At 37.0% G+C, this 14,063-nt stretch overlaps 1 protein-coding gene across 1 annotated transcript; it reads right to left on the bottom strand.

Annotated features, from left to right (window-relative positions):
• Positions 1-3,130: 3,130 nt before the first annotated feature.
• Positions 3,131-9,571, bottom strand: LOC116173265. The gene is made up of 2 exons (XM_031490622.1): positions 8,897-9,571; positions 3,131-8,833 (listed from the first exon to the last, which is right to left on the bottom strand). The coding sequence occupies exon 2, from the start codon at positions 8,660-8,662 to the stop codon at positions 4,859-4,861; it is 3,804 nt and encodes a 1,267-aa protein (XP_031346482.1). The 5' UTR covers positions 8,663-8,833; positions 8,897-9,571; the 3' UTR covers positions 3,131-4,858.
• Between the last annotated feature and the right edge of the window lie 4,492 nt (positions 9,572-14,063).

Here is a 14,063-nt window from a genome sequence, read left to right as displayed (position 1 = left end):
AGCTCTGTTGCGATTTCGGGGACGTCCTCCAGGAAGATCTTTCCTAAAGTTGAACGGTGCTGGATAAGGGTAATCTTTACAGCGTTCTTGCTAAAGGGGTTTAATTGACGTCCTGGGATACGAAATCGAACGCGAATGGATGTGCAAATGCTTTATAAGAAGTGGATGACTCACAACGCCTGTAGACTACGAGAAACTACAATAACTTCTTTTATTATTATTTATTATTATCCCTCTCTTGTTCTGGGCCCTCAACAGGCTTGCGCTCAATTACAGAGTGCATAATGCTTTTTAGTCTCTGCAGAAGGTCTTAAGTTGTTATACTACTCCGGTATTTACCGTACGAACTAGGAAAACTGCAGGAAAACCTATCTCAGAGTAACCGGAAGAATGCTCGAAACTGATGAAATTCCAATCTCTCTCACAGATGAAAAATTCTTACCTCTGCCCAGGTTCGAACACCTGACCTCCGGCTTTATAGTCCAACGCTCTTCCATTGAAGTCGGTTGTTCGATGTATAGATTTTGCCTTTGCCTTACAGACCCCATCTTTTATATTCTGCCCAGATCGGAACAGTAGATCAAGAGCCCTTTTGGTAGATTTATATCTATCTACCTATTATAATGGTACCCGTATATTTATAGGTTTATGACTTCCAAGAAACATTCTAACTTTCATATTTATGAACCGATTTCAACCACACTTTAAGGGTTGGTGTAACTCTCGATCAGTAGATCAAGAGCCCTTTTGGTAGATTTATATCTATCTACCTATTATAATGGTACCAGTATATAGGTTTATGACTTCCAAGAAACATTCTAACTTTCATATTTATGAACCGATTTCAACCACACTTTAAGGGTTGGTGTAACTCTCGATCAAGTTCGTGAATCAGCCAATTCCGCCATATTGGAACAAAATCTACCCACACCTGATCGGTCGAGCCCAAAGGGATTTTTTCTTATCACAGTGGTATTGTGATCTTCATGGGGAATTTTAGCATAGAGAATCGCCCAAAAAAATCGGACCAAATGTTCAAGGTTTCGGTGACGCTCACATGAACCACCTTCTTTAGACTAGACTCATTCCTCTAATGATATGTATTGATTGTCGATTTCGAGGAAAGGTCCAATGTATAAACTGGTAAATAGGTACCTACTACAGATAAACAGATAACAGATAAACAGATGAACAGATGAACAGATAAACAGATGAACAGATAAACAGATGAACAGATGAACAGATAAACAGATGAACAGATAAACAGATGAACAGATAAACAGATGAACAGATGAACAGATAAACAGATGAACAGATAAACAGATAAACAGATGAACAGATAAACAGATGAACAGATAAACAGATGAACAGATAAACAGATGAACAGATAACAGATAAACAGATGAACAGATAAACAGATGAACAGATAAACAGATGAACAGATAAACAGATGAACAGATAAACAGATGAACAGATAAACAGATGAACAGATAAACAGATGAACAGATGAACAGATGAACAGATAAACAGATGAACAGATAAACAGATGAACAGATAAACAGATGAAGAGATTTAAAAAAGCTGTTCATTTGAAGGCTGTTTCCGAACACCGTTTTTAATCTGCTTATCTGTTGACTCGTTTACTATGGTTTATTTGTCTTCCCGCTAAATCGATAATCAAAAGCAGCTTGATTGTGGGATTAAGCAATCCTTTATTTAATTTATCTTTCGAACGCAAAACACCCTCCAGTTTATGTGGAAAATATGTAGCATTCGAATCGATGGAAGTGGCTTGGTTAATACTCGACTTCCAGTTGAGCTATATACATATGCCCGGATATCAGTATTCTGAATAAAAACTTGGAAAATATATTTATTTGGAGTAGGTCGAATGGACTTAATTTGAACCCTAAGAAAACGGTGGCCATATGTGTTGGAGTATCAAATATTCGAGAGGTAGGTATATTCATTGCGAATAAACGTAGAGAAATTACTTTAGATGGTCGTCTAATACAGCTAGACAACAGTACTAAGAATCGTCGCTTATACAAAAAATTTAAACTTCGAAATTACGAACTGCCTATGGGAAACTGAAAGCGTTATACGAATTTAGGGATTTGTTGAACGGACCATTAAAATATTCTGACAAATTCTTTGATTCAAAGTCAATTGGACTACACTACAGTCTACTTGTATACTTTCCCTACCTGACTGCAAGAATTAAAAACAGAAATGACGTTCTTCAGAATGCATAGTTTCAGATTTTCATTCTATGTACCAAGGGGACATCACGTTAATAAATATAAGATTCTTGTACGTCGAGAAATTGATCGAGTATTAAATTTTGTCCATAAGTCATTATTGTATAAACTATCATTATACCTTTTCAATTTATTAACTTTTATAACGTCAAAAATGGGACTCGGGAACCATTTGTTATCCATCCCTGCCGTTAGGTACGAGAAGCTTAAGGTCCGCTTTTGAGATATAAATATTATAATTGTATTATTTTCTTAATAAATTATTATTATTATTAGGGACCTAGCACTAAATTAGATAAAAGGCTAAAGCTAAAGATTAATGGAAAGCTCGTCTTAGTGTTTAAAATCTGCTACATTGCCATCGGAAAACCTGGATCCCCAATTTGTAGAGGACCATACAATGAGTCCAGTTGAGGCTTGTTCGATTACTAGAACATGTGGTATCAACTGAAGAAAAATAGATGGATATTAGAAGCCAATCATCGCTGTATAGGTCACGAGAATGTAAACTATCAACACCGAGCAAACTGGCTGATATACAGAAAATGATAAACAGGATATACACCGGTACAATTCGCTCACCAATGAAGGGAAGGCCGAATTTATACGAAAAACCTTCATGCAAATTCGGTATGCACGACTGATGAAGGGTAAGCAGATTTTATATGAAAAACCTCGAGAATTCTGAAAAAATTCCGTTGTTATTCTGTAAGAAGTTCCAGTTGTCATGGTAAAGGCATAGGCAGCGGTTGAGAATGTTCGTCTTATAGATACACCTCTTTCCACGGCCACCCAGGAGGCAATAAATTCACATTAAAATAATGTAATTTTATTGGAGGTGTTTATTGGCCTCGTTATAGGGTTCCCCATTAGAAATTTCTTATATATAGAGTATATAAAAAACAACTAATAGGCCTACCATAATTTTTGAATGTCAAATGATTACAATTTAAAAAGTAAAAAAATACATAAGATGCAGACACAAACAGTAACCGAATTCCACACTGGCATATAGCTTGATTCTTCCTCCTACCAATTCTCCACCCACGACACTCACTCTTGCCGTTAGAGATGGACTCTCCCAACATTACGTGATTCGTTTTTTGTGTGTGCAAAAATATTGCGCCGGTGAACGAGAGCTGGGTTCACTCCGGAAAATGAAACAAAAATCCGTCTGTGGAAACATCATCGCTAAAGGGGTTGTACGAATTCCTGTCTACCGGAGCGCTATGAGACGTTGAAGAATCTTCAGACCGCAATAAAAAACATGAAGGCAGCGCAGCGCTAGTCCACACGTACAACATACACACACCCTTCTTACAGTTCTAGTGTCTCTTCCTCGACTTGACCAAACACCGAAGAGGAACATGCGACGGTAGATACAAAAAGATGGATCGCTCGGATCGGTGATTATGATAAAATAGTGTAAAGTTTCCAAAAATACCAATAAACATAATTTTTCATTGTGAAAATAATTGGGAACCTTATTTTACGTAGGTACCAGCTCCCGGTAGAAGAAGAACATTCGCGAGAGTGGAATCGCAAATTATTCCTTAGGGAAATGAAAAACTCCTTGATGTTTATATATCATTTATTAACACAACTCAAGAAGGTATATTATTTATATTTAAATTAAACGTATAATATTCTTGATCAGAGGCAGAAGTGGTTTCTGATGTGTAATTGCAGAGAGTTCAACTATCTCTTTGATTAATCCATATAACTTTCCACAACAGTTGCAGATTTCCATCCGCATGCCCGACTCGATTCGTTTTTTTTGTGCAAAAAAGATTGCGCCGGTGGACGAGAGCTAAGTTCCCTACACGACTCCGGAAACAAAAATCCGCCAATGGAAACATCATCACCAAAGCCGTCTGCCTGAGTTTTCTTTTTAGGACCGGGGTTGTGTGAATTCCTGCCTACCGGAGCGCTGTGAGACGTTGGAGAACCTTCACACCGGAATACAAAACAAGAAGGCAGCGCAACGCTAGTCCACACGTATCTGACGAAACATCGAGGAATAACATGCGGGGTAGATTCAAAAAGATGGATTGATCGGAACGGTGATTATGATGAAAAAAAAAGGAAATAGTGTACAATTTTTAAAAACGTCCCTATTATTCCGTAGAGAAATGAAAACTCCTTGGTGTTTATATATCATTTATTAACATAACTCAAAAAGGTACATTGTTTACATATAAATCAGACGTAATGTTATCACATTTGATCAGAAGCAGAAGTGGTTTCTGATGTATAATTGCAGAGAGTACAACTATCTCCTTGATTAATCCGATTCAAGATAACTTTCCGCAACATCCACGATCCTCACATGCCCATTGGGGCTCATCTGAGTGCTTCTAAACGTCCAGAAAACGCAATATTGGCATATCGAAAATTTATCACGATTACAATACTTTCCTTTATACATACTTTGTATGTAGAGGGAAAGTAACAATGGAGGCCTAACAGGTTTCTTTGTTAAGAATTAATCTATTGTAGGTCTGGTTAAGTAAAAAAAAGTGTGGGTTGGTAAATTAATAGATTGATATAGAAAAACTAATTCAAAAATACATTAGGAGGGATACCAAATCTGCACATTAATCAACATCCATCGGGTTATCGGCAACATCTTGAGGTTTATCAATAGCATAATGGCCCCACGGAAGAGTGTTAAATGAGCCGGGAATTAGATACCTCTTATCGTCTTCGGGACTTAGAGCAATTTTCGACTGTGTTATAGAATACACTTGATGTTTATCTGTCCGAATCAAATTTTGAGATGCTGTTTTGCGCTTAAATGTCTCCAGACATTCCACATAATCATCAAAAGAAATTTTAGTCTCGACTACACTTTTCTTTACCCCCTTTGCCTTTTTTATCAAACCATAATTTTTAATAATCGTAGCAATTTCATCCTCCTCATACTCTTCCGCTTCTAATTTCTGACGCAATTTTATTAAATCATCCTTGGTGGTTAATACTTTGGTCGTGTACAGTTTAGATCGCAATCCTACATAATCAGTCATTACTTTCCCATTATTTTCATCCTTCATCATACCCAAGACTTTCTTATTTACAAGAGGTATGTCATATGGGTTGTTAGGGTTAAAATCGCTGGTATCGTAATATTTAAAACAATCGCTTTTAATAACCATATACGGGTCTTGCTCTCGAATTTCATAAATTAAACTATCGGTATCAGTATAAACGGCAGTACAGTTACCTCCAAATCTATCCATCATGTAGTCGTAGTGAAAGCTGTATATGGTCGTCTTAGCTAAATCAAGAATGGCTTGACCTACGTATATAGGTTTATTTAAATATACTTCAAGCTTATTCATTTCTACCGCCACCAAGTTCTCATTAAATATAACGCAAGATTTAAATTCTGGTTTTGAGATATATGATTCTGCACCATAACGACCCTCCCATTTGGATAATAATTTAACGTCAAGTCGTTTTCTAACATTTTCCATGGTCTTCCCAAAGACTGCGTTGTTCATCAACTTAAACAAGTTCTTCTCAAATTCATTCTTGGCATTTCTTCTTAGGTTCGTATTCAGGTCAATGTAGGACTTTAGCCAAGGGGACTGTTTAAATTTTAGTACTCTATGTACTTTAGTGAGAACTAATCCGTGAGCTAATGCTTGTTTCAAGGCGCGATAATGGATGACGTATTTTTCTTTATTATTTAGGGTTGCCATGAGTTTTGAAGTTTCTTTAGCTCTAGATGGTGGTTTCATGGTTTTCGGGTTGATATGTAATGCACAGAATGGTAAATCTTGATGTAAGTCATGCAACTGCTTTGGATACTCCAAATCAACTTCTAGAATGTAGCCTTCATTTGCATCATCCGGGATCATAGTAACATCGATGTTGGCATCTACCCATTGAAACCCCCCATAAGGAAGATATTGACTCATACTCCATCCATATTGGTTATTAATATCATTGTACATCAAATATACATCAGGTTTCGCTGAATCATACTTGGGCATGTATTTATTATTTGCGTGGACTCTTCTCTTAGAGCAGACTTGACTCAAACCTCCTCGAATACCTCGCTCAATAAAAAGAAACATATCTTGGTCGGTAAGGAGTTCTAACTCTTGCCGCGTGTGTTTCAACATGGCATCCCAAGTAAAGCCTGGCAGTGTAAAGTAGTGGGCTGGATCTAAATCATAAGTACTAATACAGCTTGATCTAAATAGTTCAAATACATCCGCAAGGAGGAGAATATCGGTCTTCATATATAACTCAACGTATTGACCTAAATTGTTGCAGTTAAATTTGCTCCACACCTCTTGAGCTCTACGATACATCCTACGGGGACAAGGCTTATCTTCCAATTTATTGTAAAACGCATCTTGAGGAGGGAGGCAAGGCTCATCGAAACGGGTAAATGAGTCTAAATAATCATACGGCATAATACCCTTTTTAGTTAAAAGATTAAATTGATCTTCAGGTAGAGCAAAGAATTGTGACTTGAGATTGGGAAATTCTGTTAGAGCTGATGATAATTTATCTAAGGATGATGCCATAAACCGGAAGCTATCTATAAATCTAAAGTTGATGCGTGACTCGTTGATATGTTTGGTAAAAGAGATATATTTTTCTTTGGTTATAGGAAGCAAGTCGATTTTACCACCCATTCTAGTGGCAATATCCGTTATAAGAAAGTGAGCGTCATATCCACTCAAGTTGTGGAATACTACCGGAATTGTATGAGTGTCCTGATAGTTGACGTTACAAATTTCACATGCAGCTCCGCGGAAGTTGTTCTCTGGAATGAGGTGATTGTGATCTCGAACCTTCTTCTGCCCTGCTGTAAATGGCTGTTCGCAAATGTGGCAGTGAGTTGCTGTTTGGAATTCGATTTCTTGTTGTGGAGTCATTTGCATCTTATAGGGGCAAAGAAACACAGTAGAGACATCTTCCGCGAGTTGATTCATCTCGTCAGCAAACCACCGCATACAATCTTCACCACGGTAACTATTGTAGAATGAAAGAGATTCGTCATATGAGCACTTGAAGTAGTATCCCACAGCTGCCGGAATATGTTGCTGGTATGCGGTCTTTTTCGCGCTAGGTTTCAGGACACTCTCGAGATCTGCATATACTACGAAGGGGGCTTTTATTTTATTTTTAAAATTTTTAAACTTCAACATCTTTTTTTCTTCCGTAGGCATCTTGATTGCGGTATCATTCTTCTGCATACAATCTCCAGTATGCTTAATTAATTTGTCTTCAGAATGAAAATAGTGTAAACATCTATCACAAACATATTTTTGTCCATTCCTTTTGCCTAACTTTTTAGATACTAGCCGTGAAAGATTTTTGATCCAAACATAATGGAATTTAGTGGGTTGTTCATAGCAGTCTTGCACTAAAAGCAGGTTCACATGTTTATCCATCTTTTCCTTAGTTAGGTATGTAGGCAGGGTACTAAACTGATCCTTTTTCTCTTTCTTCAAAATGTACACATTAATGGAGATATTGTTCTGTTTTTCAAAATTCGAAATTTGTCTCATGGTCATCGGAAACTGGATCCCTTTTAGCTTAAGCACAGACGAGTAGTGAGGGTATTTAGATATTCTTTGAGGATGTTTATCAGCAGGATATAATGCTGAAACCACCGCCCACGCAAAGCACGCATGATCCTCGTTCTTGACGTTAACACAGGCCTTTTTTGTTTGAATTTGCGGAGGTAACTCAACATATGAAGACCCAAGTTGAGGTGTAAATTTGTTAAAATTAACCCCTAAATTAACGACGGCTCGAAGTGCCCAACCGCTGTTACATTCCTGAAACTCCGATAACTTCTTCATTAGGGGTTTACTAACCTTTTCCTCAAACCACTCTTCTATGTCAGTACCCCTATATATTGCCGCATTTGATGTTGTGAAGTACTTATACTCATTGAGAGTCTTTTCCCCTTGAGTAATCACAAATTCCCCGCAAAAAATCGCATTTACTTTCACAGCCTCGTCTTTTTTCAAGGCGTTGAAAACCTGTCGTTTGAAGATTACCTTACAGTCCACTAAGAAGCGGCTGGGGTCTTTATGTTTGAGATTAGTAATAACACCAGTCCGTATTCTATTACTAAAAGCTGAAATGGAGTCATCCCAATGAACGCGATGCTTTGCGGTTTCTTTGTTCAATGCTATACCCTGGCCCCTCTTTTGTTCTAATTTAAAATGCTTACGCATCGATTTAATATTACGTAAACAAGCCTCATGATGTTGTTTTTCACCTATAGGTAAAGCTCCACGCAAAGAATTCCGAATCCTACGTGTCGCTTTATCACACTCTCTTATCCCTTCCCTAACTGATTTATCGCTGTAATTAGTTCTTAACACACCTAAAATACCTGCAATGTGTTTCACTAAATCTGCAAACATCTTACACGTCTAATGAATTTTAACAATAAACTAAAAAAACCTACTGCTAATAAAAATAAAACTCACCAACACGACTAATAAACAAAAACGTCTAAACACAACGAATACTAGAGCAGGAATGGAAAAAATCTGAATAATGCACCTTTTATAGCGAGCTGAAGTTACGTGTACCTGTACGTGTAATCAATTTTAATAATAAATTAAAAAACTATTAATAATAAAAATAAAACTCACCAACACGACTAATAAACACAACACGTCTAAACACAACGAATACTAGAGCAGGAATGGAAAAAATCTGAATAATTCCTCTTTTATAACGCGCTTCGAATTACGTGCACGTCAAATAATAATAAATTTAAAAGAATAACTACTACTGCTAATAATAATAAAACTCACCAACAGATAGGTAACTAATAAACACACAAACGCAACGACTAATTGCAAGCAATACTCGAATAGAAATGGGAAAAAATTTGAATAATCACCCTTTTATAAGGCGCTGAAAATGCAATTTCTAATGAGAGTGTGTATATTTCTGCGAAATGATGATCGCTCTCCTCGGCTCTCGTTTCAGAAAAGAACAAAGTCGATTCATCACTATTTTTTACACCCGTGCGGCGTGCTTCCGAACTCAGGCCATTTTAAAATTTGAAACACATTATTGTACTTATTTGTTTATAATTATTTACTTTCATCTCCAATCCAACAAGAACACGACAGGCGCTTTGAATAATAGTGTTGAGGTAAGCATTTTCAATTAGACGTTTGCTATACGTAAAATTACACGGGAAATTTAGTGTAATAGATACATTTTTTCGTGAATTTGCAGTTTGATTAATGAGGGCGAAGCCCGAGTTAATCAAGCATATTAATGAAAAAAGACACTTTCAACACGTGTTGTACACGAAATTTTTTTGCGTAGTGATCCTTAATTACACATAATTGAATAATATAATTGACATTCGCGATTTACTGTCACTCAAAATTTGAGCTATTGTTCAAAGACAGGACGGTGGACAGGACTAAACGCCATGGAAAAGAATGGTAAAAATCGTGAAAAAAAGTACCGCTTTCCATACGATTTATTGACAAAAAAGTTCGGTAATTTGATAACTATGCAAAAAAAATTACGGAATTATCTGCATAACTAACGAGTTGTAATACAAAAGCTGATAAGTGCGCGCGAGTATAGTTCGTGCTGAATGCGTACTGTGCAAGAGCAGTAAAGGACGACGGGGACGAGCAGATACTTATTACCGAGAATTGCATTTGTTTATAGGTTTATATTTTGAACTTGAAATTAATTTACTTTCATCTCCATTCTCCAGTCCAACACGACAGGGTGCTCGTTGGAGTGGGGTAAGCATTTGCCATGAGTGCAACGCGTATTTTAAATATGGACCAATTACACTTTTTAGTGTGTGAACATAATAATGCAATACTGAATCGTTCAAGTAGGCATGGCGGCTTCATTATGAGATTGGGGAATGTAAGAAATTGCTTCGCCGCAAAAAGGATATGCACTTACTCGTATTTGGATACCTCATAGCCGCCCGAAATTTCGAACTCACAGTAAAAAAGGACCTTGCGTGCGCGCTAATGCAGAAGGTACCTTCAGAAAAATGGACACGAAAAAATCGCGGTGCATTTCCTATATTGGAATGTTCCCCGACGAACTTTTGATGTGCGCGGTGGTAAAAAGAATTTGACAAAAGTGTTACTATACGTAAAATCGCGGGAAAGATTACCAATGTAGCGCAGTTTTTCTTCAGTCGTTTTTTTTTTCATTCCCGTAGCTGCCAAATACCGCTTGTATTACCATGAAGCTCCCCAAAAAGAATTCTAATACGCCCCAGTATAATTTTTGAATGCGTACTATGATACGAGAATTGCATTTGTTCTATTTATGTATTGGAGTTTGAAATTATTCTTCGTAATTAAATTTACAATGCTTTCAACAATGAAGTAGTAAGGGAGAGGACGATTGTATAATAGCTGACCGATCATTTTTACACATTCCATCCCAGGAAGTCTATTCCATATAACATTTATTTTTATCCATAATCGCAAAATGAATATGAAGAACATCCATACACGTACGACTTGGATAGTACAAGTTACCTAGTATTACAGCTGGATGATGCAATGTCATATAATTATAGGAAATCTAAACAACACGTCGACTAATTCTCGTTTTAATAATTAGAGAATCGGGGAACGATTTTTTCTACAATGCTTCCTTTTATTCTATAAATAGCACAAGTAATTACCTACCTATGATTGTTTTAACGTAGATATGATTAAGGCGCGGTAGCCGAGTGGTTCAGATGGATGGTTCTAATGTAAAGATCGATGGTTCGAATCCCCGCGTCTACAAATTTACCGCAACGCTTATGAGAAGCATAACTGTCAAAAATATGAGGCAAACGGAAAGACACGGCTCATCTATATCAGTCGATAAGTAATAGTTCTGGTAGCGCAGTTGGTTATCCGACCTCTGATACAGCAGTAAGTGCGGAGGGAAGTAGGTTCGAACCTCGATCCGAACTGAAGCCTTCCAAAATAACCTTGACCCGGGCTGCCGAAAAAAAAGGAGCGAAACTAATTGGACGGAAAAACAGTCCCTCACCCCGAGAGCCTATACCATATATATAAGAGGTATATATGGCCTAATACCAACACCACGGCTGTCGAAATAAGTCGATTAAGCTGAGGCGGTAAAAGTTCCCACACCCCGGCTGCCCGGACCAACGCCTCTCCGAAATACCACACTCCGGCTGTGTTACCCTGCGACCAACGACATCCCTGCCGGCGAGCCCGGGACGCGCATGCGCACATGACAGAAGTGATACAAAAATGACCGAAATGGACCTTAGAATTTCTTATGGGAAATAACATGGGATTTTGACCAAAAGTGGGCCAGAACTCTCATAGCCTATCTACTGACATGACGCGCGCAAAGGTGTATTACCACTTAGCAACTGACGACAAAACACTATATAGTGTAGCGAGGTCCGTGGAAACAGACAAATTCCTTCCCCCTCGCCTATTGGCGTCTCTGGAATGGTATTCTTATCTACAACTCAGCTAGAAATAGGCGGGAAACGGCTAAATTATACGGAAACTTTAAGGCCGATTAGGAACCTCAGGATATCTTTTGTTTTCATTGAGATTTTGTACACTTCATTTTCTTAACTAAATGTACGTTTTAAATGCTATGACGGGTAGATATTACAAAAAAATTTTTTTCGTTCCACCCTTGTCCGGGTTTATAATCCCTAAATCCGGGGTTTTCATGCTTCCTGTCCTAGTTGGTAGAGTTTTGAGATGGCAACCCTATTCATCTAAAGATTATTGGTAGATATTTGTATTTCAGTGCCGTGAGCAAAGAGTACCTGTGTCAACCACACATTCGAATGCAACCTGCAACAGTGTAAATAGAAAGGGTTGGAATTTCTAGTGCATTGCTTTGATCTTTTTTGACATCGCTTGAATGGATCTTTTGCTGGCAAATCAAAGAAAAACATTGACCAATCAACAATCAAGCAGTATCCAGTGTTTTATTTCTAAACCTACCCCGGTTTTTTTACATCCGTATTTCTGCCTGCAATATGCATTAACATGTGTCTATACATGCAAGCGTAGCTATCTTTATTTTCCGCCCAGGACAAATTCATTACATTTTTACTGTTACCAATGCTCTGATCCTTATCTATTAGAATGACACAGAGGGCAGAGATTTGTTGCTGCTTAAAAATTATTTCTGCACTAATGCTATTTTGTTAAATTTTTAATGTCAAACAAAATGTGAGCATAAAGTGGAATAAAGAATATACTTTTATGATTTTGTTTTCTACATAAAGATCGCGAACATTGGAAATAACACATTCAATTTTGCATATTTCAGACCTCTTTAGCATGCTACGCCCAACTGAAAAAATGAGATTTTCTAATTAATTAAGGAGATAGAAAAGCTTTGGTGTAATTTTTTATTATACCATGGGTGTAATTATTTAGACTGCAACCGTTACAAAATGGAAACTGGTGCTCAATTTTAGGGTAAGAATTCCCCAAAGTTTTAATGAAAATTCAATGTCTTTAACGATCAATTTTAGTTACGACATTGAAGTTTACTAGGAAACAAAATTGAAAGACGTTCTGGAAATATTCCTTTATATCGTTACAATTCGTGAAGTAATGTACGTGCCATGTGTATCTTACAAAGGTAACAACTCCGTATAAAATTTACTCCAAAAATGCACGATCCAGTTCTTGAAATCGCACAAAGAATCTCTTCAGATATGCAGAATAAGGTCTGCTCTTATAACTCGGTAAAAATTCAATTTCAACGCACTAACATTGGTGCACAATGGTTCACAAAAAACCTCTCTAACAGTAGAAACAACTGACCCAAGTAGACTACATGATCGCTCGCAAATTCCTCTTCAACTCTCACCCCGTAAAAATACCGAAACGAGCCCTATTTCTGCAAAAAAAAACAATCGCGAGTAGGGTACCCTTTTAAACGAATAGTAAACCTGCATTTTTGTCACGTGGTCGGATTTTCATAGAATGAACCGAAACCTTTAGGTCCGAAGAAATCGTAGCAACCACGCTCGCTTGTTGCAATACGTTTCTTGATATAGCTCGTTATTTCCAGACATATCTTTGTTCAAGTTCACTGTGAAGCGGTAATAATAATAGTAATAATAATAATGCCTTTATTGAGCTACACCTTACCCGAAAAAAAATGTGTTTTTATTACCAACTACTCACTTCTCACAGAGCGGAGTTCAGATTGTAACAAAAATTATTACTTCCTGCTCTTCCACTCAACCCAAAATTGAAAGTTGAAATGATAATACCATTTAAAAATTTATACGTGATTCTATCATATTTCCTTTTGCCGAAAATTAATCGCATACATCCATTCTGCACCTTTTTTTTTTCATCATTAGTATCTAGACAAGTATTATAAAGTATATCACAATAATTCAACTTAGAAAGGACTAGAGATTTACAAAGAAGAGTTTTTATGTTTATATTTAAAGAGTGTCTAATAGAGTAAATCTTTTTAAGATTGCCGTAAGCTTTTTGGAGACAAATAGAAATATGGTTTTTAAAACGCAATTTATTATCAAGATATAGACCTAGATTAGTTACAACATATTTAAAAGTAATCGCTTCATTCCTAATATTAATATTGATTTGGGACATTAGCATTTCCCGCTGATTTGCGCCGCTGAACAATATTGCAGTAGATTTGCTTGAATTTAAATGTAGAGAGTGAGATTGAAATGTGTTTTGCAAAGCATGTAGGTCTGCGTTTATGCGTTTACAAGCGTTACTTACATCTGCAGCTGGAAATGAATAGTAAATCTGCGTATCATCAGAATAA

Source organism: Photinus pyralis, unplaced genomic scaffold (assembly GCF_008802855.1).
Source record: "Photinus pyralis isolate 1611_PpyrPB1 unplaced genomic scaffold, Ppyr1.3 Ppyr1.4_LG6, whole genome shotgun sequence".
NCBI classification, from domain to species: Eukaryota; Metazoa; Arthropoda; class Insecta; order Coleoptera; family Lampyridae; genus Photinus; species Photinus pyralis.
Note: the sequence above shows the minus strand (reverse complement) of the source record. Positions and strands in the feature narration are given on the sequence as shown.

What these genes read in the sequence shown, in the direction of transcription:
- LOC116173265 (XM_031490622.1), bottom strand. Translation starts at nt 8,662, where the DNA reads ATGTTTGCAGATTTAGTGAAACACATTGCAGGTATTTTAGGTGTGTTA.